The following is a 23,100-nucleotide window of genomic DNA, read 5'->3' on the forward strand; positions in this document are numbered from 1 at the left end:
CCTGGCTGGGGTCTTTGCCTTTCCTCTCTGGTTAGAGAAAGATCATCCTGTTTGGTCTTTAGACATCAGGGCCTGAGTGTTAATCTCAATAGCACCTTGGCTCTCCCTGCAGAGCAAGAGGAAGGGAGGCTCGCAAAGCTGTTGGGGTAGTGGTCTTGGACTTGAGCAACCAGGTGGGATCCCTGCCTGGCGATGGTGCTGCTTGGGCAATGTTAGGGCAGCCCTGAGCCTAGCACTGGGAAGCAAAATAGGTTGTGTGCTGTAGAGCTTGCTCTGCAGAGGGTTAACGAGGGGATGGAGGATGCTCTGTGATGGTGAAGTTCTGCTAAATAAACGGTCTGCTTCTTGCTCATCCCTGACTCTCCTGAAATGCAATGTGATGTTCTGATGAATAATAGACTCTCTGTGGGGAGTGCTGGCACCTCATAAATGCAAAATTGTTGTTTATTCATTCCTTCCTTCCCCAATTTATGCAACTGCCTCTTAGGGTGAAAATTATTTGCCTTCCTGGTAGCAAAGCCTGCGAGCATGAGGAGGCAGAGAAACAGAACGAGGACTCACTGGACTGTCTCCAGGCCACTAAAGACATTCTTAGCCCACGAAGTTGAAAGCCCTTCCCAGGCTGGACTAAGGCTGTGGCTGCAGGAAAGTCCAAGGTCATTCTCAGACACCAGCCCCCTACTGGAACGACTGGGAGGCTCTGCCTGGAGAGCAGGATGACGATGGACCCATCCTGCCCATAAACCAACACCACAGAGGCAGGAGGCAGGAGCTGCTCTCCCTGGGATGTTTCTCACTCTCATTCTCTGCTGTGGTTGCAGGGGTGAAGAACGCGGATGAGGCAGAGCTGAAGCAGGTGGCCTCGGAGCCGCTGGAGCTCACTGTGTATAACGTGCTGGATTTCCCACTGCTGAGCTCTCTGGTTGGCAGGCTCACCCAGGTCCTGTGCACCAGGATCAAAGAGAAGAGCAACAAGGAAAACACAGGTGAAGTGAAACCTCAGGGAGGGCTGAGCTTCCTTCTGCTAGCCATGCACTTTCCTTGCCATCAGGACTGACCCTTTCTCATACCTTTCCTTCTATGCGCTCCACCACCTCACTTTCCTCCTCCAGTGCTGACCTACTTGCTCAGCCCTCTTTCTGCCTGACAATGGTCCTTGCCCTGTCAACAAGTTGGCCGGTTTCTCCTGTCATCATTGTCTTCTACAAGACCCTCTGGATGCAGTTCTGCTCTCACTCCGCTGCAGACTCCCTGCTGTCTCTAACAAGTCACAGAGAGATGTTACCTGTAGATGTTTGCATTCTGATGCTCTTGGTTTAGTTACTTGCTTCCAGCCTGTGAGCCAATACAGGCAGCAGCCCTTCCTACCAGGGGTCTGGATAACTCTTAATGGACATCATCACCTAATGACAATAACTACCATAGCAAGGAAGAGGGGATGTCTTTCCCCTCTTCCATTATCATATAGATATATATGATAAATGCATTGTAACTGTCTTTTCTGAGTTTCTTCCGACCAAAAGGACGCAGAAAAAGAGCTAATTTGAGAATGCATTAGGGAGAGTGTACAGAAGAAACATTGGAGGTAGGAAGAGGAGATGATAAAATGCCTAAGCACATTATTTTTCTCCACACTTTACTTTAAATGATGGATCTCCAAGACACTTTCAAGTTAAAACCAAACAGCCTATTTCTTTCCTTTGCTGGAGTGCAGCTTGTATGATGAACAAAAGAGTAAAGAACCACTCCAGATGTTAGCTTAGATCCTCAGGAGAAATATCGTGCACATATTTCCAACATATTTCCGTCTCTCTCTGCTCAAAGATTGGCCTAAGGAGAATGGGAAAATCCAACTTTCAAGCATACTTTTATTTTAATGCTGTGGAGAACAATTCATATAAATAAATTGATTACTCCTTATTAATTTGTACTTGTTCGATATAATTAGACATTTTTCAAAGGTGCAGATTAGGCTGAAGAAAGATGAGCTGCTCAGAAAAGAAACCAAAATAACTTCTGCTTGTTCATTTTGACAGATTTTTGTGACTGAGTGAAGCTAGGTCATCTTTTGGATACATGCAAAAATGCAGATTTGTGTTGAAAAAATATTCCCAGCACCCTGCAAAATATACAGCCTGTTCTCTATGGAGTATTTATGTTCTCTGTATGCCCAGTTCTAAAATATTTGTTTCAGAGTAGTTTGGACAGTTTCTGTACTCTATAGGGAAGGAGATTGTAACTTCATTTGAAAAATGTCACTCATATTTATGAGCTGGAAAGTACATTTGGTGTGAGAAGTTTGAATGTAGGAAAGTAACTGTGTTTTTAATTCCTAGGCAGCGCTGTGACAGATATCCCTGCGAACACAGGTCCCCAGCTGAGCCCAACTGACCTTAAAATATCAGCTGTGACCTCTAAGAGCATGCACTTGACCTGGAGTCCTCCTGTGAGACCACCAAAGAAATACCGCATTGTGTATTATCCATCGAAGGGTGGTGTCCCCAAAGAGGTGAGAGACCTTTCCCTGGTCGTCTGGGGCTGCAGCATCTTCCAGGTGGTGGCTGGGAATTTAAGTAGGCTTGAGGAGAGAAAAAGATGAGGTAGAGGTACAGTTCTTGTGGGATATCAGCTAAAGCCAGGGATGAAATTAAATGCACAAGTGTAAATGTGATCAGCTGATAGGATGAAAAGACAGAAGAAGAAATGGGATAAACATCAGCTTGCCAGAAACACTGGAAGCCATGCTGCATCAGTTTTTTGCTTTTGCAGTGCTATTCCCTCCCTAAAGCATCTGTTTTGACTCAAAAAGGATGCTCAGGTACACAGAGCTGTCCAAGGATGCTCATCTGGGATGGATATGACTTAGAAAAGCAAATCCAGATTCTTGATGGATTTCCACTGATTTCAGTGAGAGCATGATTAGGGTCTTGTGCTTGGTATTTGCACAGACCCCAGCCTTAGAGGAGAACAGAAATGCTTATTGCCTCTTACCTCTCTATTTTGGGGAGATGCTAGCTTGCACAAAATGCAGAGGACAACTGGACTTCGTGTTTCTGGGCACAGATCTGCCACAAAGAAGCCATGGTTGCTAGGGAAGGGCAGTTCAGCCATTCCATTGCTGAAGGCTGGCTAGCATCTCTCTGCCTTGACAGCCCTTTTTGTGCTTTCAGGTGGTTTTAGATGGAGCAGTCTCCTCTCTGCAGCTCTCCAATTTGACCTCGCACACGGAGTATCTGGTCTCGGTGTTTCCTATTTATGACACAGCTGTTGGGGATGGGCTGAGAGGCGTCACCTCCACATGTAAGTCGTGAGTAGAGAGAATTATGCCGATGCATGGTTATAATAGGTAAACTAATTTTGTTCTTTGCAACCATCTCAGACTGGAGCCTGACATTGTATTTTTCACCCTTCCTCAAGTTCAGTCTGTTTACAGCTATCTCCATCTGTGAAGATGTTCAGAACTTGACCAGACAAGACCCTGAGCAACCTGCTCTTTGAGCTGCAGGTTGAACAGAGACCTTCAGGGTCCCTTTCCACCTATGTAATTCTGCAAAGTAGACCACTGACATGCCATTAACACACCATGCTAGAAATATCTTACAGCTCTTTGCTGTTTTTTTATCCTTGGGCTCCAAAGGAGTTAAACCTATTCTCTGTGAAGTGGTGGCTCCACAGTGTTAGATGTGGGCTAGATGCCCACCAGCTTGCAGTAGCTGATGCAAAGCCAGGTGTTCTCTGGGGTTTGAGCTGTTGCAGACATCATATGCTGAAGAGATCTTTCTGCCTTGTTTTTCCTTTCAGTGCCTTTGTCTTCCCCTCGGTCCCTGCGCGTCTCTGAGCTGAGCCACAACAGTATCAGGCTGAGCTGGAAGGCAGCCCAGGGAGCCACGCAGTACCTGGTGCTCTGCTCCGCAGCACCCAATGGAGCAGAGGACTATACAACAGAGGTAAAGTTCATGGGAATAATGATAATATAATTTTTTCTCTGTGTGGGCTGAGTTTAGTTCTAGCTCTAACCTTTGTGAATTGGTATCGTGTGTTTGAAAAAAAAAAAAAAGTGTCAACATTATTGCCAGTGACATCTTTCATGGAAAATTATTTTTTTTATACCATATCTCAAAGCGATTTATAACCGTGAAGGTTTCACGTGGGCAATTAAGGAGTAGGGAGAAAACTCATTGCTTCATGGGGCCCTGGAAATCCAGGCACTGAACTCATATCTTTGCAGCCCCAGGTGTAATTGCTGTATCCTTGAGGCTGTACATAAATGTCTTCACTGTGTTCATCTTAAACTGTTAATGGAACCTTTGTTAGGGCTGTTTTTGTTGACCTCGAAAAACAAACTGACGACACCGCATAAGAATGAAACAATGTTTGATGAATGGAAAATCCTTAAAAACACCGAAGAACCTTTTTTTCATGTGTGCATTTTAATGAGTTATCTGGAGTACTTGTAGGCTGAGGAAATTAATTAAAAAGAAAAAAAAGGCAGAGGCGGGGGGGTGGGTGGGAACATGTATTGCCTCTGTGTCTCAGATTCCCCCCCTGAATGCACAGCAACAGCAGCAATTGCAGGATCATTCTTAAAACAGGGCAATTCATGTTTATACTCTGCTTTCAGTGCATAATTGTGTGGGTTTTTTTAAGATTCAGAACATTTGAAGAGAGACCAACATACAAAGTTGTATTTTAGCATATTAAAACATTTCGGCAGTTACCTGACCTACCCACTGTAAGAGTGCAATGCTCCAGGGCTACAGGATATCCACAAAACCGGCATTAAAATGTTCCCAGGCTTTTATACAACTGTGGTCCATTGCGTGCAGACTCCTGAAAGTCTCTGGGTGTTTCTGCAGCGAGCAGACTGAAGGAGGAGAGCTGTGGCTGTGCTGCATTAGGGGCAGGTGGCAGCAAGCCGGCTGCGATGGGCAGGCAGCTCTTCTGCGGGAGCTTTCCATGTGTCCGAGCAAAGTGGGGTCACACCTCGCGTGCCCCCTGATCCAACCCAGAACAGCAGCAGCGTTTCTGTATAAGAGACTTACACCTCTGCAGACCAGGGTAGCAGAAGGTGATGAGTACCTGGCTGTCCCCTGAGAAGAAAGGAAGAGCACTGACCGCTGCAGAGCACCTACCCAAGTGGTGACATCCCAAAGGAGACAAGTCCCCTTAGCGTAACCAAAGGGTCCTTGGCCTGTGTCTCTGTACAGTCTTGTCCCGTTGAGTGCACTGGCAGGTACCCTGGAGCTGAAGGCTACCCCAAACTATCTCTCTGTTGACAGGTGAAGGTGGTCCAGCCTGAGGTCCTGCTGGATGGGCTGTCACCCAGCACAGACTACTCTGTCGCAGTGTACGCGATGTACGGGGAAGATGCGAGTGATCCAGCCAGCATCCAGGAAACCACCCGTAAGTGCTGCTGCTGCTTACTGAGTTGTTACTAAACACTTAAGGCAGGAGAGACTTGTTCAGTGAGGTGCTTCCCATATTGTGCGTGTAGCTTGTAAACACCCTGTCTCTTCCCTGCCTGATCTTAAGCGAATATTTGTCCCTGAGGGGATCTCTAATTATGTGGTGAGCTGTGAAAAAGGAGTGATTTTCCCCTGGTAAAAAAGGACTTCTGAAAGAGTTGTTCCCTCAGACCTTTGTTGTCAGGGGATAAAAAGGGGAATTACTTGGCTATTTCTTCACCCAAAGCCCAGGTAGGCTTTGATGACCTCCTAGAGGCAAGTATGGTAGTGGTACAAAGAGAGTATCTTCCCAGCATGGTGAATGAGTCTCTGGGTTCAAGGTGGGGGTCATCTAAGAGCAGCAGGAGGCAAATGGTGGCATTGCCATTGTGCAGCCTGTGAAAGCTTGGAGTGCTGTCACTAAACTGTTGTTGCAGTGGCCTTGAGTCCTCCCAGATACCTGAGCTTCTCCGAGCTCAGCCATGCATCTGTTCGAGTCAGCTGGGAAGCTGCGTCTTCAGCCGTGAAAGCTCACCACCTCACCTACGTTTCTAGCAGGGGCAGCAACACTGGGGAGGTGAGTCCTCAAGGGATTGGTGGAAGGAAAAGAAACTTGGAAGGTCAGGCACTGCCTTGTTTTCCTTCAGCTGCACGGTTTAGGGAGACCTTATCCGCTGGTATTGTTTTAGCTCTGCTTTTGATGCAGTTGCTACCCAATGTGCTAAACCCTCTGCAGCTGTACCCATGCTTCTCTTCAAACCATAGCATAGTTTGGGTTGGAAGGGACCTTTAAAGGTCATCTAGTCCAGCTCCCCTGCAATGAGCAGGGACATCTTCAACTAGATCAGGTTGCTCAGAGACCCGTCCCACCTGACCTGATGTTTCCAGGAATGGGACATTGACCACCTCTCTGGGCACCCTGTGCCAGTGTCTCACCACCCTTATTGTAAAAAATTTCTTCCTTATAACTAGTCTGAATCAAGCCTCTTTTAGTTTAAAAACATACCCCTTGTCCTATAGCTACAGGCCCTTGTAAAAAGTGTGTCCCCATCTTTCCTAGAAACCCCATGTAAGTATCGAAAGGCTGCAGTAAGGTCTCCCTGGAGCCTTCTCTTCTCCAGGCTGAACAACCCCAACTCTCTCAGCCCTTCTGACAACACTCACACAACTCCTCCACTGCAGGTGGAGGTTCCTGGCACTGCAACATCCACTGTCCTGAGACCTTTGTCTTCCCTCACCCAATACTTCATCAGTGTCAGATCTACGTATGATGAAGGGGACTCCTTTCCAATTACCGGCAACGTTACCACCTGTAAGTAGGGAATGAAAATGCTTTTGGTCCCAGTACAAGGTGACAAAATTGATGTGTGTCTGAACTGGGATGTTTTGAGGACTGGTCCCAACAGCTCACAACCCAAGCCCTTGCATAAAACCTGAATGACTATTGTTTTGTGTGTGTGGAGTACGTTCAACTGTGTTCTGTTGAAAATGAGGTGGAAGGAATAAAGAAAGGAAGCAAATGAAGAAAAAGCATGATGTATCACCAACCTCTGTGTCCTTGAGAGCCCTCCTAGCCTTCTCCCCTTTACAATACCCGTGTGATACATGTCCTCTCCCCAAATGAGATAATCTTTCTTAATTAGGGTTTTAAAAATAATTTACCTGTCTCTGTCCTGATGGCTGTTGGCATATGGGTCTGAAGAAGTGAAAGACTGGCTGGTCTCAGACATCTGCCTGGTCGATGTTTTGCTCCCTGACCATCTGCTCCCCACCTTGGTTCTGACAAGGCGCTGTCAATGCCCTCGCTTCAGCTCCTTCTCCTTCTGCCTCCCTCAGTAAAGGTCCCCCCGCCGCGTGCACTGAAAGTTACCGAGCTCTCTGGGAACAGCCTTCGCCTGCAGTGGGAAGCTGTTGCTGCCTCCGATGTGGTTGTCTATCAGATCAGATGGAGCACAGTCAGTGGAGAGAAGCCTCAGGAGGTACGGACCCACACGCGGCTCTGGGGGAGGCTGGCCTGGCCTCGTGCCTACATGATGGCTCTGAACTCAGTGGCATAGGTCGGTGTAAAGCTATTCAGGTTAATGCCCTCGAGCAATTAAGCAGTTCGGCACCCAGCTGAAGGAGCCTGTAGAATAAGACAAGGTCTGTCCTGGGTCTGGCTCTGTTCAGTGGAGCAGTCACCTTGAGTGCTGGAAGCAGGAGGGACAGCAAGCCAGAGTCCTACAGGCTCTAGGAAGATTGCAGAAGTGTTCTGGAAAATCTCAAGGATGAAATTCAATAGGGACAAGCAGAAAGTATTAAGCTTAGGCAGGAATAATTAACTACAGGTATACAGGATGTAGAACAAATAGCTAAGAAGCAATTCGGTAGAAAAAGATCTGGGGTTGCAGAGAATCACCAGCCCACAATGTCAAGTTGTTGTGAAAAAAGACAAAGATAACACTCAAGTATTTATAGCCAGAGGCATTGAACCTCCAAGACAGGTGAAACAACTTCTGCTTTCCTCCGTGCCGGTGAGCACTGACTACTTTTGGGATACTGCTCATCAATGAGGTCAATGATGAACACAGGGAGGAGAATGACCAGAGGCAGAGCTGGTGCTGGAGGGGCAGGGGTGGACCTCTGCCTTTGCAAGCCCCTATTTTCAGTACAAATGCAAACAGCTGTTTATACAGTGGTTTAAATAAACGAGTCTGTCCTGCAGTACTTCACACCTGGGCTGGAATAGGGGTGCACTGGGGCTTCCAACCTCAGCACACCTAAAAGCTGGAAACTGGGCAAAGGGATTTCATGCCCCAGGCAGGTGGGCTGCCCTGTGTCAGGGCACTGCACTGGGGGACTGAAGTAGCTGCTGAATATAACTGGGTTGTAATGCACGGGCATCTAGTCTGCATTAACCAGGGCTGGAATTTTGCCTTTGCTTAGATGTGTGCAACCCACAACAGTAGATTTTGTCCCCAAAGCCCAGTGCTAACTCATTTGTGCCTACAGGCGATCTGTGAGCCAGATGCTTGGATGGCATGAGATAGCTTAGGGATGCCTGGGAACTCGACTGACTCATTTCTTCCCTTCTGCAGCTCTCCATCGCTGGAAATGTGGCAACTGCTGTCCTGCCAGGCTTGCAGAAGAACACTGACTATAAAATATCCATCTGGGCCTATTACAAAGATGGTGCTCGAAGTGACACGGTTTCTGTTCAACACCGGACCAGTAAGTGATCAGTGCTCACTGTCTACAGCCTAGGGATAATAAACAAGGCACAGGATGCCTCAGACGCCATCACAGACCAGCAGCTCAGATCTGGTTATCTCCAGCTCTGAAATCCCAAATCTGAATGTCTGACAGGAGTTAGAGATATTTAGCCACCTTCTTAAAGTGTTCTGAATTTGTCCAGAGAAAAACAGCTTGGGCAAACACAAGCAGGCTGGTGCATCTTATAGGTATCTGATACCCTTGCAACATGCTTCATGCAGAATACATTAATTTCTCCTCCCCTGCTTCTGTGCAATGGATTGATGCAAATGAATTGGCTTTCTGTTGGGTGTTCAGCTGAACGTGACACTGTGCAGCCTAACAAATGTTTCTTGTTAGTGAAATATTGTTTTTAATGAGGGTGAGGATTACTTCAGCTACATCATTGCTGAGCTGTGCTTCATCTGAGGGACACTTACAAAAATGAGAGAAAATCCTGCAGGCAGCCTCTGCCTTGGAAGCATTATTTAAATCTTGCTTTCTATAGGCAGGGTATAAGGTTAAAATGTGGCACTCCCAGAGGTCCTCTTAATTAGTATTCCCTGTATAATGGCTTTGTTGGCAGTGAGTGGAACACAATTCATTCAACAGCGGAGTCCTCCTCTATCTCTCAGCCTGCTTCACAGAATAATCTCGTTTAGGCTGGTGTTGAGCTGATGAAGCTCAGAGTAAATGGTGATGTTGGAATAAGAAGCTCAGGTTTTATTAATAATGACTAATAATAGCATTTGTTTATAGAGAGCTACTTTTGGCAAGTACCAGAAGCCTCATACTGACCAAAAAAAAAAAGCAGGGGGGGGGGGCATCCTACAGGTATATAATGATAAAAGGACAATTAGAGCTGTTTAGAGGCTTCAGAAAATCAATGGCTGTTTTAGGCCATGAATTACAAAATGTCAGAGGAGCTCCTCACCCCCCGTGAACGACCTTCTTAGGCATATTTGGACAAGCCGGTCCTTGCTGGTGTTGGCACCCCGCTGGGACATGGAAGGCAATTTGACTTCTGCTTGTCAGCTGCTGTCCTTGTCAAAGGAACAAGGATGCCTGAGGGATGTCAGACTTTTCCTTACTGCATGAAGAAAGCAAAGCACTCAAAGAAGTCGAGTGTGCAGCTGGGCAGCCAAACCGGAGCCTCAGTGCCTGGGTGCTGCTGGTGGGTTTGCATGAGCAGTCAGGACAGTGCCACACACTCCTCAGGGCCAATATTTGCATGTGCAATCGATGTCTTTGATGGTGATTCTCTCTTTTTAATGTTTAAAGTGAGACGTGGCGCAGGAGAAAGGATAGGTGGTGGTTTCCAGGAGGCGGTGCTGATACCAGACAGTTCAGAGGAAACTTGTAGACTCCAGGAAATGGAATAAGGCTTGTACAATGGATGTATGGGAAGATGTGGCACTAGGCAGGACTCTGAGAAATTCTGAGATGTGGTTATACTTCAAGCCTTTATTGTTTCAAGCAAAAGCTACCATCTTGTACTGTGTAATGATGCATTGTTAGGGTGTCCAACAAGGTCAATCTATGTGTCAGAGCTGGTGAATGGTAACTCCTCCAGCTAGAGCAGAACAATCTCTTATATTATCTGGCAATCTTCAGACCCTTGGTTTGATTTTTTGAGCCTGCTTCACTCTAATTTTCATTATAAAATGAAATTCTGGGGGCTGAAACACCAATGAAAGCTACCTGGTTCTCCTCAGGTCGGTAGACTCCGGGTTGCAACCTGGAGAATAGCAGCAATAAGGCTGTGCTGAACAAAAACAAAAGTATGTGTTAGAGGAGGTTGAGAACGGCTTTTCTTTTCATCACTGGTTTTCCCTTTTTCTTTCCTGGCAACATCCCCTTACATAGGAATAGGTCAAGACATGTAAGTTTTCTTAAAAACATCTCAGTAGAATTTGCAAGAATCACTGAAGTTTAAGGGCAGCGGCTGAAGTGAAAGTCAGCAGGAAGCACTGGTAACACAAGCTTCTGTCCCTGTCCTTCGTCCTCCTTGGAATACTTTCTTCTTTGAAGGTTAAGGGAAAAAAATGCCAGGTCAGAGCAATGGTCTTTGCACGCTGTTTTTGTGAAATGGAACCATGCTCCTCCCTGGGGCAAGGCGAGAACAACGGGTTCATTTTATTCAGGACCACTGATCCTTCTCGCCCCACCTGAAACACCCATTGACCCTGCAGACACCAGGCCCTCACAGACAACAGGTCATCGGAAACATCATCCTCTTATAAAACCCAAAACCATTTGTCACTGTGATGTGTCATTTGGGCTTGGGATGAGGTTTCTCCTCTTCCTGGTAGGAAGAAAATTTTCTTTCAAAGTTATGGATGAGATTTATCCCCGAAGACTTTATGAACTCAAAAGAGCTGAACAGCTTTAGCTGGAAAAGGAACAGAAGTTGGAGACAGTGGTTATGGTCCAGGTCCCATCTTATCTGCTTATCTAGCTCAGCACTTGGTGTATAAGTAATGGTGTACTTACGTATTCAGAGAGAGGAAGAGGAAGTAAAAATTAATTTTGAGGTTAAGATGTGCAGCTGGAAAAACTCAAGTCCTCAGTCTTTTTTTTTTAAATATTTGATTATTTAACTATTTATGTGGAGTGAGATTGTGGCAACACAATCAAGATAGACAACTTAATTTCATTCCCACCACTAGTGCCAGGTGCTCTGGGCGTCCTTCTAGGAGAAGGGCACCCCTCCCTGCTGCTGTGCTAGTGAGGGAGGGCTGGCAGCTGCCTCTCTCCTTCCACGAGTCCAGTCCTTCCCTGCCACTGCCTTAGTTTTACATGAGTCCAAAATCCAAGCAAAATCTTGTGCAAAAGGGAGTGCTTTAGCTGTTGCAAAATGTGTGGAGCAACTGGAATGTTTTCAATTCTTAGTCTTGACTAGGGTGAAAAAAAAAAAAAAAAGTTTAGGTTTATTTTTCAGTAACCCAGTTAAGCAAACCTTTCTCTGCAGACTCACCAAGAGGCAGAGCAGAAACAAAAGCACACTGATGTCTTTCCCACGGATAACGAAATTGTTACCATGTGCTTATCCATGGTTCTGATGTTTCTTCTTGTCTCTCTGTTATAATTAGACTAAAGTCTCATTTGGGTTAAGAGCTCTCATTTCAGTACATTACTATAAATTGTCAAGTGTAACAAAGCCCTTATCCTTTACCAAAGGCTCTACGCAGCGATCATTTGTCATATTAATAAATAACCTTAGTGGTACTTCAAATGGTACAAGCCTTTCACGCAAGCCAGTGGGAGTGCAGAAGATGCTTTTTGGAAGAGGAAGCTTCTGGGTCACAGAGGTGTTGCTGAGCAGATCTTGGAAAATGCTGGGAGGGGTGGCCTTGGAAGATGCTGAAGGGGTGGCCTTAGAAGATGCTGAAGGGGTGGCCTTGGAAGATACTGGAAGGAGTGGCCTTGGAAGATGCTGGAAGGGGTGGCCTTGGAAGATGCTGGAAGGGGGTGGCCTTGGAAGATGCTGGAAGGGGTGGCTTTTTATCCTGCTGATCTCTTTTGTACTGAGGGGAAGTTCTTTCACCCAGGCTGAGGAAAAGGAGCTTTGTTATCTTACAAAGCAGTCACCTCTTTGTTCTGAAGGACAAGGATATTGGGGGTGTCTCTCTGCCACAGTGTTTCAGGACTGAGGCTCTGAGGCAGCAGTGATGTGAATGAGCATTGCAGGACCTGTTAGCCGCCCATGGTGACACAGGGACTCTCCCCACAGTAAAAGGGCTGTGACATGACTTGGGAACCTGGATGCAAGGGCAGCACTTCAAGGTGGATTTTATATGTAAAAGAATTTCAGCGGTTTAACAACTTATTCAAGCTGTCAGCTAAGATATGCTGTCACCATAAATGCTTAGGTATTGCTTACCATCCTTGCCCAGTTTAACTCAAATCTTACCCAGGAATTTAAAGTGAGGTCGTGTTGTGTCCCAGGTTCAGTGTGGGAATGGTGACATGTTCAGCCACCATATCCCAACTGTGTTTCTGAATCTCAATCTTCTGCTGACAGGGGCTTTTCCAGGCAGAGGCACAAATGGACCAGACTGCAGTAGGACAGCCCACACAGTCTGTTGGTCCATCAGAATAAGAACCACAGAGGTGGGGCCATGGAAGAAGTCCCTCAGCTTAGGCATGATGAGATAAAAAATAGTAAATATAGACTTGGGAAGATCATCTTCACAAATTTGGCAATGTTACCCCTCCCCATCTTTTCTATCTGCTCAGAAAGTGTCTCTTGGAAGTTTTTGTTACCAGGCCAGAGAACGCAAACGTGTCTCATCTCAGCTGGGCTGAGCCACCCTGGCTGACTTTGCACTGAAGTGGAGCAGAAGGTGCCGTTCCTCTAGCTAAGCTGTGCCAGCAGCATCTCCAGTCTGGGGCTGGTAACTGCCTTCAAGCTCTTCATCAATGAGCTCTTCCTAGCAGAGCATACATTGCAAATAAAAGGGATCGAAATGTGAGGGAGAAGCTTCAACCCATGGCAGCGAGGGGGAAAAAAATTACCTATATAATCATTGCAGATGAGTATTTTGATGGGGTGAACTCTAGGGTTTTACTCTTATTTGAAAATGTGCCTGTGATGCTGGTTAGACCCAAGAACGAGCAGGCTGGGATTCCTCCTATGGAGAAGCAGAGGTTCAAGAGGTAATTGAAGACACAGATGGTGTCCTCTGTGTCAGAGATGCTTCCATCCTCCTGGGCAGCTTCAAGAGGTGACCTTTCCCCTGGCTGTCAGATCCACGCCATCAAATTCTGCCAAGCCTGCGGGCTTTCCAGAATAAAACCAACTCAGAAGACTTTCCCTAACTTTCCCTTTAAAGTTCACTTAAGCAGTGTCTCCACTTGCCTCTGCTCAAGGAAATAGCTAGGGCAGCCAGCAAAGATGCAGATGTATAGCACAGCACTAATAATAGTGCTGTTGAAGTGACTTTACCTCCCACACTTATTTTCTTTTCCACTTTACCTTGTGATGATGCACAGGAAGAGCCTCCAGCCTGATTCAGCTGCTAGCAATCTTGGTTCAGCCTCAGGAAAAGTAAGCTTATTTTATACAGAAAAGAGAAGGAGGATCAATGAAGATGCAAATGATCTTCATGGAGCCTGTGCTCTAAGGTCACCCTAGACTTTGCTGGGTGGGCAGAAGAGCTTTACAGGTAAAACTGCAGAACAGAAATCTCCTAGCCTGGAGTGTGCCCTTGACTATCTTCAGGGCTCGCCCATAATTTTTAGTTTCTTCTGAATAAATGCTTCCTTTTCTCTGTCCAAGACTTCTGTGCATTCACAGCAGCATGGGTTCAAGGCCAGACACATGCATTTATGCAGAGCAAGACACTGCTTGGAAACAAGCTCCGGGAATGGATGAGCCCATGGTCCTGAGCCCCTTGCTCAAACAGCGGATGGATTTGGCCCACTTTTGCCTTTCTCATACTAACTCCCAGCCCCTGCTCAAAGAAATCACTCCAGCCTCTGTCACCAAGTTGTGTTTGCTACACAGTGGGACCCCAGGGAAAGAAACGCATTTGTATAATTAAAAATTGCTCAGCTTTGGTCTCTGGCAAACCCTCTCCTGACTGCCCATGGCTCAGACCATCACCTGCCTGGGATACATCCATACATCACCGTGCAGGACCAGCACAGGGAGTGTAGCTCAGGTAGCGTATGTGATCCCCTCCCTGAGGCTGTGGGTGGTGGTGTGAGAACTGCTAGACAAAACTGTCGTGGGCTGGCTGCTCTGGGGGTTTTAAGAATAATTTTACAATAGAAAGAAAAAGCTGGAAAATATTAGCAATTATGATGGATTAACTTTGATGTGTGATCCAGGTTTAATTGGCAATAAAGCTGTTTTTCCAGTTCCTTGATAAAATTCAATTGCAGTTTGGGTCTGTGTGAAGGGCATGCTTTGGTGTTTGTCGGTCATGTATATCTCTTTCCTTTGTGCTTCCAGGACTCTTCTCCCCTTCCAAATTTTTTTTCCATGTCCAAGGATTCAAATTGCTGAATGCTTGAGTTGTACTGTGTTGTACTTGGGGAATCCTCATCCCTCCAGAATCTGTTTTCCCTCTTGCCTGGTGCCCAAGATGACTGCCTCTGCTCTTAGCACAGCACAGCCGAGCACTGAAGCGTTCAGAGATGGGCTGGAAAGCACGTGGCCCATCGACAAGCATTACTGCCTGTCTTTTATGCTGTTCACCTTTAATCCCCGTTGCAGATTCCCGGAGCCCACCCACCAACCTCTTCATCGACTCTGAGACCCCCACCAGCCTCCAGGTCCACTGGACCCCCCCCCGACGGCCGCATACAGCACTACAAAATCACTTACAGCCCTGTTTCGGATGCTGGTGCTCAGCAAACAGTAAGTCTCGGGCTCCTTTGTAGGTGACAGGTACTGGACCAGAAGGACATGGGGACAATTTTATGCCCACTCCACGCACTCCAGTAGCAGTTACCATAAGGATACTGGTTCACAGGACTACAAAAGCAAATCTCTTCCCTGACTTGCTGATGAGTTACTTTGTGAAGAGGACCTCCAGGCTTCTTTGTGATTAAGATATTTGTGTCCATCAAAGCTGCTAATGCAGCTTTCTGCCCTCCTTGAACTGCCACGGGGAATTCTTGGAGGCAGAGGGATAGAGGATAAACCCACTGCCCCTCTGACTTATGGAGGTTAAATATTAACCTTTTAAACCTTAGATTTTATACTCAAACACAGAGTGTTATAATGCACTTCTGCATTTGCGTGGGGAATATTGGGGTCTTTACATAAGAAAATGCTCTTCCCCTGAACACGGCTGCTCTGCTGGCAATGCACAGCCAGGCTTCCTCGGCTTGCTCTTGCTGCTGCCTGAACCAGGGAGGGATGCTGCCCTGAGCCCTGCTGTCCCAGCACGTGCCACTAGAACCCCTCCACGTAACTCTGGGCTGTGAGTAAGAGCTATAACGGGAAGCCTGCCCAAATGCCGGGCTCTTTTTCCACCCTGCTATAGATCATGGCTTCTGGCAAAAGCAGCAGCGTGACCCTGCAGTCGCTGCTGCCTGATCGAGCCTACAAGGTGATTGTTTCTGCCATCCACTACACAGGAGAGAGTGAGACCACATCCACAACGGGACGGACGAGTAAGTGTATCAGTCAGAGTGTGCATGTTCTTCATAATCTTCCATCTATCAGTCTTGAGACAATGTCTATCAGACAGCAATGTCCTCGCTTGCACTGGGCTGTGGGCAAAGCCAGGGTTTTGCTCAGTGTGGTAGGCTACTAGCCTTGAAAAGGGAGAATCCTTTCCCAATTTCTCCACTCCTGTGCATTGTTGGCAATTCCAGGATGACTGGGAAGGGCTGGTGACCATCTGGGTCTCAAGGAAGGTGTCACGGTCCTGAAGAACAGAGCTCACACATGCATTGCTTTCTTTTTCAGCTCCTGTGTTGTCTAAATTACCTTCAATACGAGGATTCGTTCCATCTAAAACAGAGGGTAAATTACTTCCTATAAAGTCTTGCTTTTTATTTTTCTTCTTTTCACTAACAAATTGCACAGTGTGGGCTCTGCAGAGCCGGCAGGGGTGGGTATGTCATTCCTTGACAGATGCCTCTGGGGACTGTCCAAGGACAGCCAGAAACTACATAACTTCTTAAGTCCAGACTCACTTAGTAAACAGAGTGGTAGTATTTTTAGAGGATTTCTGCACAACTTGAACCAAAATGGAGCAAAGGGAATGATTACATGTTTTAAATTAAAGTTCTCTGTAAAGTCCCTTATTAAATTTAATGAGCGTATGTTCTTATAACTGATATAAAGCATACTATGAAATGGATTAGTGAGAAATGTTGAATTAATAGGGTTATAAAAAATTATTAAGAAGTAAACATTAGAATACAGATATTGTGGCAGTGTTAGCTTTTCCTATTTTAAATTATTCTAAACAAACCTCCAGTTTTAAAATATATTGAGGGAAGCCAAGAAGGAAAAATGAAACAGATTAGATGAGAAATTTTTAGTTTATACACAACACAGAACATATCAGACTAAGTTTTCAAGTGTGCTCTTGAGGAAATCTACAGGTGTTCAGACCACAGTGGAGAAGTCCCGCGAACTTTCAAGCAGAAAATGATCCTCCCGTAAGGCTGATGAGTCACCTTGCAGAATTCAATATAGCTGTTTGGCTATGATAGCTGAAAAGATAATAGAAGAAATATTGAATTCTGTATGTTCTATAAAGTAACTTTTTTTGAAGAAGAAGTGGAGACGATACGTAATAATGTTGGGAGACCTGTTGAATGTGCAGTAGAAGACTCCAGCATTGACATGTACCTAAATTATTGAGAGAAATGGTTTGATGTTGCAGGAGTGAACATTTATTGTACAGTGAATAGCTGTATTTTGCTGGGATTTGGGGAGATAAACACACACACACACACACACACACAGAGGAAAAAAAAAAAAAGAACAACAAGGCACAAGGCAGCAAGAGTCCTAGGCTGGAAAGTCTAGGAAAAAATCTTCAAAGCAGAACTGCAAACTGCCAGTGTCAGGGATTCTTACCCTGATTCTGATATGCTTCATCTAAGCTGAGCATTGCCAGATCAAAGAGCTGTGAGCAATCCCAGTGCCTCCAGCCTGGGACGGAGGTGAGAATTGCCAAGGATGTTGGCAAGAGGGACCCTGGGGTCTAGGCAAGGGTCAGAAGGAGCTCCCTGACTGCAGTGAGAGTCAGGTATCTGGTAAAGGGGAAGGTTTATAGTTTGCTTATATGACTGTGGGGGGATTTATTTTTATTTTCTACATCATGATTCAATTCTGAGCAATGCCTCACCTTTGGAAAGCTGTTTGGTTTCTGGAAGGGGAAGGGAAAGAGCAGTGTACAGCTTGGGGACATGAGTCAGCTCATCTTGGGTGCAGGACACTGCTCCACAGCCAGAGGCTGGTCAAGCTCAAAGAGATGGGTTTGAGACTGAAGCTTCCGTAACTGATTTCTTCACTGATTTCCATAGATCCCTTCAATAGTTTTATATCCAGTTCTACCGGAATTATGGTATGTATGTATAAAGCTATGCATCAGGTTGAATAATGGAATGATGGAGGTCGTGGCAACTTGTAGGTCTTCGTAGTTTAACTCCTGGCTTCAGCAGTCCTGTGTCCATCAAAGTCATAGGTCCGGGTGCCCTTTCTTTGTCTTGATCATGAAGAATGACATTGAAACTCCTAAGGACTTAGGAATCTCAGGTGCTTTGGGGAGGGTAGGTCACCCCCTTTAAATTTTGTACACATTTTACAGAAGTTAGTATGGAAAATTGGAAACCCTTCTTTTCTGATGAGATACAAAACGGCACTGATGCAAGGATAGCACTAGCAAGGCTGTAACAAAGCCTTCGTATAATGATCTGCTAGATTCTATTATACTGATGACCTAGAAAACCATTTATGAAATAGCCCATCTTGTCAAGTGTCCTTGATTTTCAGGGACGTTTCTCATTTTGCGTCAAGCATTCCCTTTGTCCCGGCTCCATCTGGCACCCATGGCCTGGGATACACATGGCAGCAGATAATTGAAAGTGATGTTTGTGCGCTGTTTTCTAAAACCCCCCTTACCTGAGCCTTTTAAATGGAGAGTGCTTATAGCCATGGCGCCTTGTGTTCCAGCTTCACATCCCAGCCTTTCCTCCTCTGGTTTTTCTTTCTGCCCTGTGGCATCTCAGAGGATTCATCAAGGGAATTTCTGAAAGGCAAACTGCAAAACTTTGCCAAAACTCTTTTTGTTCAAAAGAATTCAAAAGCCAGACTCTCAGGTTGAGATATATATTTTTGCTGTGTGCACTTTGAGTTTCAGGTACAAAATTCAGAACTGCAGATATCTATCTTTAATTACAACACCATTAAGGTGCATGTTGCAGTAAAAGCACTGGTTTTTTTTTTTTAAAAAAAATTGTGTTTTGATGTCCATTTTTAAAGAGAAACTTGCAGAACATGACGCTCCTTTGTATTTTCATAGTGTAAGGTGCCAGGTGAGTTAGTTAAAAGAAAGCGATCATGAAGATGCTTGATGATGAAAGAGGGTATTTTTTGTTTTGCAATGGGCAAGCTGAAAAACAACCTTTATGTCTGCATGAACATAAATTCTCTTTCTCTCTCCATATATATAAAAACAAGGTTAAAGTCCAGGGTATGAATTAAGCTGTAGAATATTCTTAAGTTTTGCTGTGTTTTTCCATTGCTCTGCTTAGAGGAGCTCTGTTAATTTTGCTTCCATAATCCCCTACTGTCTTTTCTTCCCTAACAGTTTTTTATTTTCTTCTCACAGCCTGCCCCACCATCAGCTCTACCAAAGGCTCCGTACGAGGTATGGTACCGTATCCAGCCCTCATGGTGCTGAGCTGTGAATGGGAAAACACTACCTGGTCTTGGCTTTTGAGAAATATGCAGGATCTGAGCAGGAGGGAAATGGTTTTCCTGTCTTAAGGGAAAGAGGAGAAGTCTGAGAACTGAAATAGGAAAACAGCCTTTATCAAGCAGAAGGATATTCTGCACTAACCAAATCAGTATGCCCCTGCTGTCACACCAGCTCATGCTCTGAGCTGTTAGTGCTTAACGCTGGGATTTTCACCAGTCTTAAGGAAGCTGTCTTCAAACAGCTGTGGAATTTCAAGAGGATTTCAATTCCTACCTCATATAGGCTCCTTAAGAAAAACTCCGTCTGTCCCCAGGATCACCTTAGCATCCTCTAGAGGAGGTGCAGATACCCAAGGTGCTCCCCGCAGTGTGGGCTTTGAGAAGGTAGCAGGTTACCGTTTCTCTTGCCTCTGCCCTAACAGCTGCTCACGCTGTTAGGGTTACTTTGAAAGCCATTAGTTCTGCTTATAAAGTGCTACCATCTCCTTCCCAAAGAGCGCTGTGATATGGGTGAGAATGAGAAACTGGCTTCAGTTCTCAGCTCTGCCGTTCCTCCATGGTTTGGTCACTTCATCTTTCCTCAGCTCCCACCCCAGACCTCGCAGCCTGTGGGATGTGCATCCCCCTGGCTCTCTGTGCCGTTGCCCTGTCCATGGATGCAGAAGCTAAAGCAATCAAATCATACAGCCACAACAAATGCTGACCTCTCCTTCTCCTTGACAAAGGTGGCAGGAGTAGCCCATTGCCTTAGCAGTTCACTGAAACCCTTACAAGGCAGATGCCCAATCTGGTAATAATACAATTATATTACAATATAGTTATAACTGTGACTCAAGCTTTATTCTCAGTCTTTACGATACAATATTTCCTGCATGTTCTAAAGAAAGTTCCAGTGCCAGAAGCTCCACAACAGATAAATGGTTCTCAAATAGGTCATTTCTTTTGGCAAACTCCCTAGTACTGTTGAAACTGGGGAAAAAAAAAAAAACCCCAACAAAAAACCCTAACACCCCAGATCAACCCCCAGGCAAAATAAAAACTCAAGCCAAGAAACTGCAGAAAATTGTAAATGGTGAATAGGTGAGGGAATCCAGACTGAAAGCACCCTGTTGAAATAAAATTGTAGCCTTTCCATCTGCTAAAAAATGAGCTATTGCCTTCATCCCAGCCTGCTGCAAATTCAGATTAACTAAAAAAAGAATCCTAGTTGCAAGATCTTGTCATACTGAACAGAAAAATGAAATGAGAAAATGACTTGGAGCTTTAATGGTGAGCGGGGAGAGTGAGATGAAGCTGCATGAACCAAGCAGGCGATGTCAGAGATGTCAGGGGAGAATCTCTGCAGACCGCATAAGGCAGGTGACCCCTGGGTGTCTTGTGAAAACAGAGAGAAATAGAAATGCTTATATTTTAAAGTTCTTTCCTAATTTTTCTGACTCTTACATATAAGGCATTTCAGAGCAGAAGTAATTTTTTCTCCCTCCTAGTAATTACTGGACTGGCTCCATGTCTTGTGAAGATTTGCATCTGGTTGAAAAGGCGAAATTATTGGAGTAACTTCTTTCACATTTGTTTTTTCATTCTGAACGTTTGAAAACACAGTTGTGAAAGTCTCCATCTTTAGTCTGTTCTTCTCCAAGAGGAGAGGATTACAGCGAAGGTGTATGCAGGGTGCAGGCATGAACTGTTTTCCTTGGCTGCCACTTGTGGAGCACACTCCAGGTTTCTAGTGGGTTTGCACAGCCTTGATGGTGCCGTGTTGCTCTGGCGCTTTCTCCTATTGCCTTCTCCATGCTAGCTAGAGGCTAATTCTACCTGTTCTTCAATCACACTTCTCATTTCTAAACACTTATTTTTCTCTTTTTCTTTGTCTGCTCCAGGATTTGATATGATGGAGATTTTTGGCTTGGTAGAGAAGGAATATGCCTCCATTAAAGGCGTAGCCATGGAGCCCTTCATATTCAGTGGTTCCCGTACCTTCACCCTGTTCCGAGACACTCAGCTCACCCAGAGGACTAGGTGGGAGTGGAGCTGTGACCGGTGTCATCTCCATGGTCCGTCTCATGTGCACACATTAGCTATGCTCACAGCAGAGGAGTATCACTGATCTGTGGATGAATGGTGCAGCCCCACTGGCAACTTCAAAATGAAATGATAAAGTTGATGAGCTAAATCAGACCGTACTAGACTGAAAAGAACGCCAGAGAGTTTTTCCTTAATATATTAAGAAATGAACCTCTGACTTTCCTCAAGAGGAATTGTAACGTGCCACACAGAAGTTAAGGCGACACAGTAGGGTTATTCATTATATCTTTTGCACAGCCCCACATTTTCACAGCGAGGTTTTTCCTTTTTACCAAGTCACTTTTTCCAGCAGTTTTAGTTGCTGTGATGGGCATAAGGATCATGTCAGGTATAGACGCTGCACCATTCTTTAGGCATTCCATCCACAACCACATACACTTCAGTGATGGCAGTTTGAGGTCATATTTTCATCCTCAATCCCTTCTCCCAACATCTCTGGTGTGGAGACAGACCTGCTCTCTGCAGCTTGGTCTGTATTGATGAGAGGGCATAACCAGTAGCTCTGGGCTGTGACTTGACCCTGTTTCACTGAACACGAAGCTTCTCAGCAGGGTCCCAGGCGGGCCAGGCAGCTCCCATGACCTCATTCATTTTTTACAATGATAAATCAGGAATGATCTGACTCCTGACATTCAGTGCTACTTTGTTTAAAGCCTAATTACTGAGGCACTGGCTCAGTTTAATCTTAGTTAAAGAAGCAAATCTTCTTAAGAGTAAACAGAGTGGGAGAGATTCAGAGAACCCTTTGGTCTAAATACTCAGAAAATTATGGGCAAATCCTTTTGTTCAGCTTCTATATATGCCTTTCCAAGGACATTACTCCTTCAGAAACAGAGAGAGAAAGAAGAACCTGGCATTATTTATGAATCAGTCCTGAAAAGACGCTTGATGAGTTGTGTATACGCCCATGCAAATGTGTCCTGTTTCAGATTACAAATGTATTTCAGGCATAACCAATTTGACCTTCCTCATTGCCTTGTCTCCTCTCGCTGCTGCTCCTACCCAGGGTGCTTTGATGGGTCTGGCAGCGGCTGCGGAGGGAGCAGGGTTGTGCCAGCAGCTGCTGACCGGCATCGCTGCACAGTCACGAGTTCCAGCGCTCAGCCCAGGTTTTGCAGCTGGGATGCAGGGACCCAGAGGGGGCTTTCTGTGGGCTCTGAGCTTATTCCTGAAGGGCACGTACACTGATGTCTGCCAAGGCTTAAAGATTTACCCCATGAATACAGGAGAATTATTCCTCCTTCTTGAAGAGGAGACCTGGGGCAGTGTTTTGGAGCCTGGCAGGGATGTTTTGTAAGCTACACTGGGCTGTTTTGAAAAGCATCGAGGCTGCACCCACTGTGTCTTGGCTTTCCCCAAGGCAGCTCTGGCAGTGATGGACTGACACCAGCTGCTCCACCTGGGTATCCCCCCCAGCATGAGGGCAAGGCCCTTGAGGGCTCGTCACTCAGCACAGGCTTCAACAGCCTGAGGTGGGTGCACAGAATAGGGGTCAGGCTGTCTCCTGGCATATCCTGTTCAGCTCCTGGGGGTGAAGCTTTTCCAGGCCACCCTGCCCAAGAAACAAGATGGATGAGCCCTCTCTGTAGGATTTTGCTTGCTGGCTCTCGCTGCTTTAAGCTTCTGACCCTTGCTTGGCTTATCTCATTGCAGTGACGTCCACCTCTTTGCAATCCCACCTGAACACACCATCAGCATCCTCCTGCGCCTCCTGCCCGAGACCCCCAAGGAGCCCTTCGCTGTGTGGCAAATAACAGATGAGGACTTCCAGCCTCTCCTTGGCGTTAACCTTGACCGTAAGGTTTCTTGTTGAAGACATTGTATTAACATATTTTCATGTTTGTGTGAGCAGCAGAACTCCTTTCGGCATTCACTTGGCAAGTTCTAATGTTTTTGTTACACAGCAGCAGTTTTTCGGGAAGCTTTGTTTTGCTGCCAACCTTG

General features: G+C 45.8%; 1 protein-coding gene across 1 annotated transcript in view; it reads left to right on the forward strand.

Annotated features, from left to right (window-relative positions):
* Positions 1-23,100, forward strand: part of COL20A1 (collagen type XX alpha 1 chain) — a 52,853-nt gene that overhangs the window by 13,054 nt on the left and 16,699 nt on the right. The window contains 16 exon segments of the mRNA XM_056355043.1: positions 822-986; positions 2,337-2,509; positions 3,171-3,300; positions 3,802-3,947; positions 5,280-5,403; positions 5,882-6,021; positions 6,627-6,756; positions 7,281-7,423; positions 8,522-8,654; positions 14,899-14,966; positions 14,968-15,042; positions 15,674-15,803; positions 16,102-16,158; positions 18,983-19,021; positions 20,952-21,090; positions 22,810-22,952. Of these exon segments, the coding sequence (XP_056211018.1) occupies positions 822-986; positions 2,337-2,509; positions 3,171-3,300; positions 3,802-3,947; positions 5,280-5,403; positions 5,882-6,021; positions 6,627-6,756; positions 7,281-7,423; positions 8,522-8,654; positions 14,899-14,966; positions 14,968-15,042; positions 15,674-15,803; positions 16,102-16,158; positions 18,983-19,021; positions 20,952-21,090; positions 22,810-22,952 (1,935 nt within the window).

The sequence above is a fragment of the Falco biarmicus genome, chromosome 10 (genome assembly GCF_023638135.1).
Source record: "Falco biarmicus isolate bFalBia1 chromosome 10, bFalBia1.pri, whole genome shotgun sequence".
In the NCBI taxonomy this organism is placed as follows: Eukaryota; Metazoa; Chordata; class Aves; order Falconiformes; family Falconidae; genus Falco; species Falco biarmicus.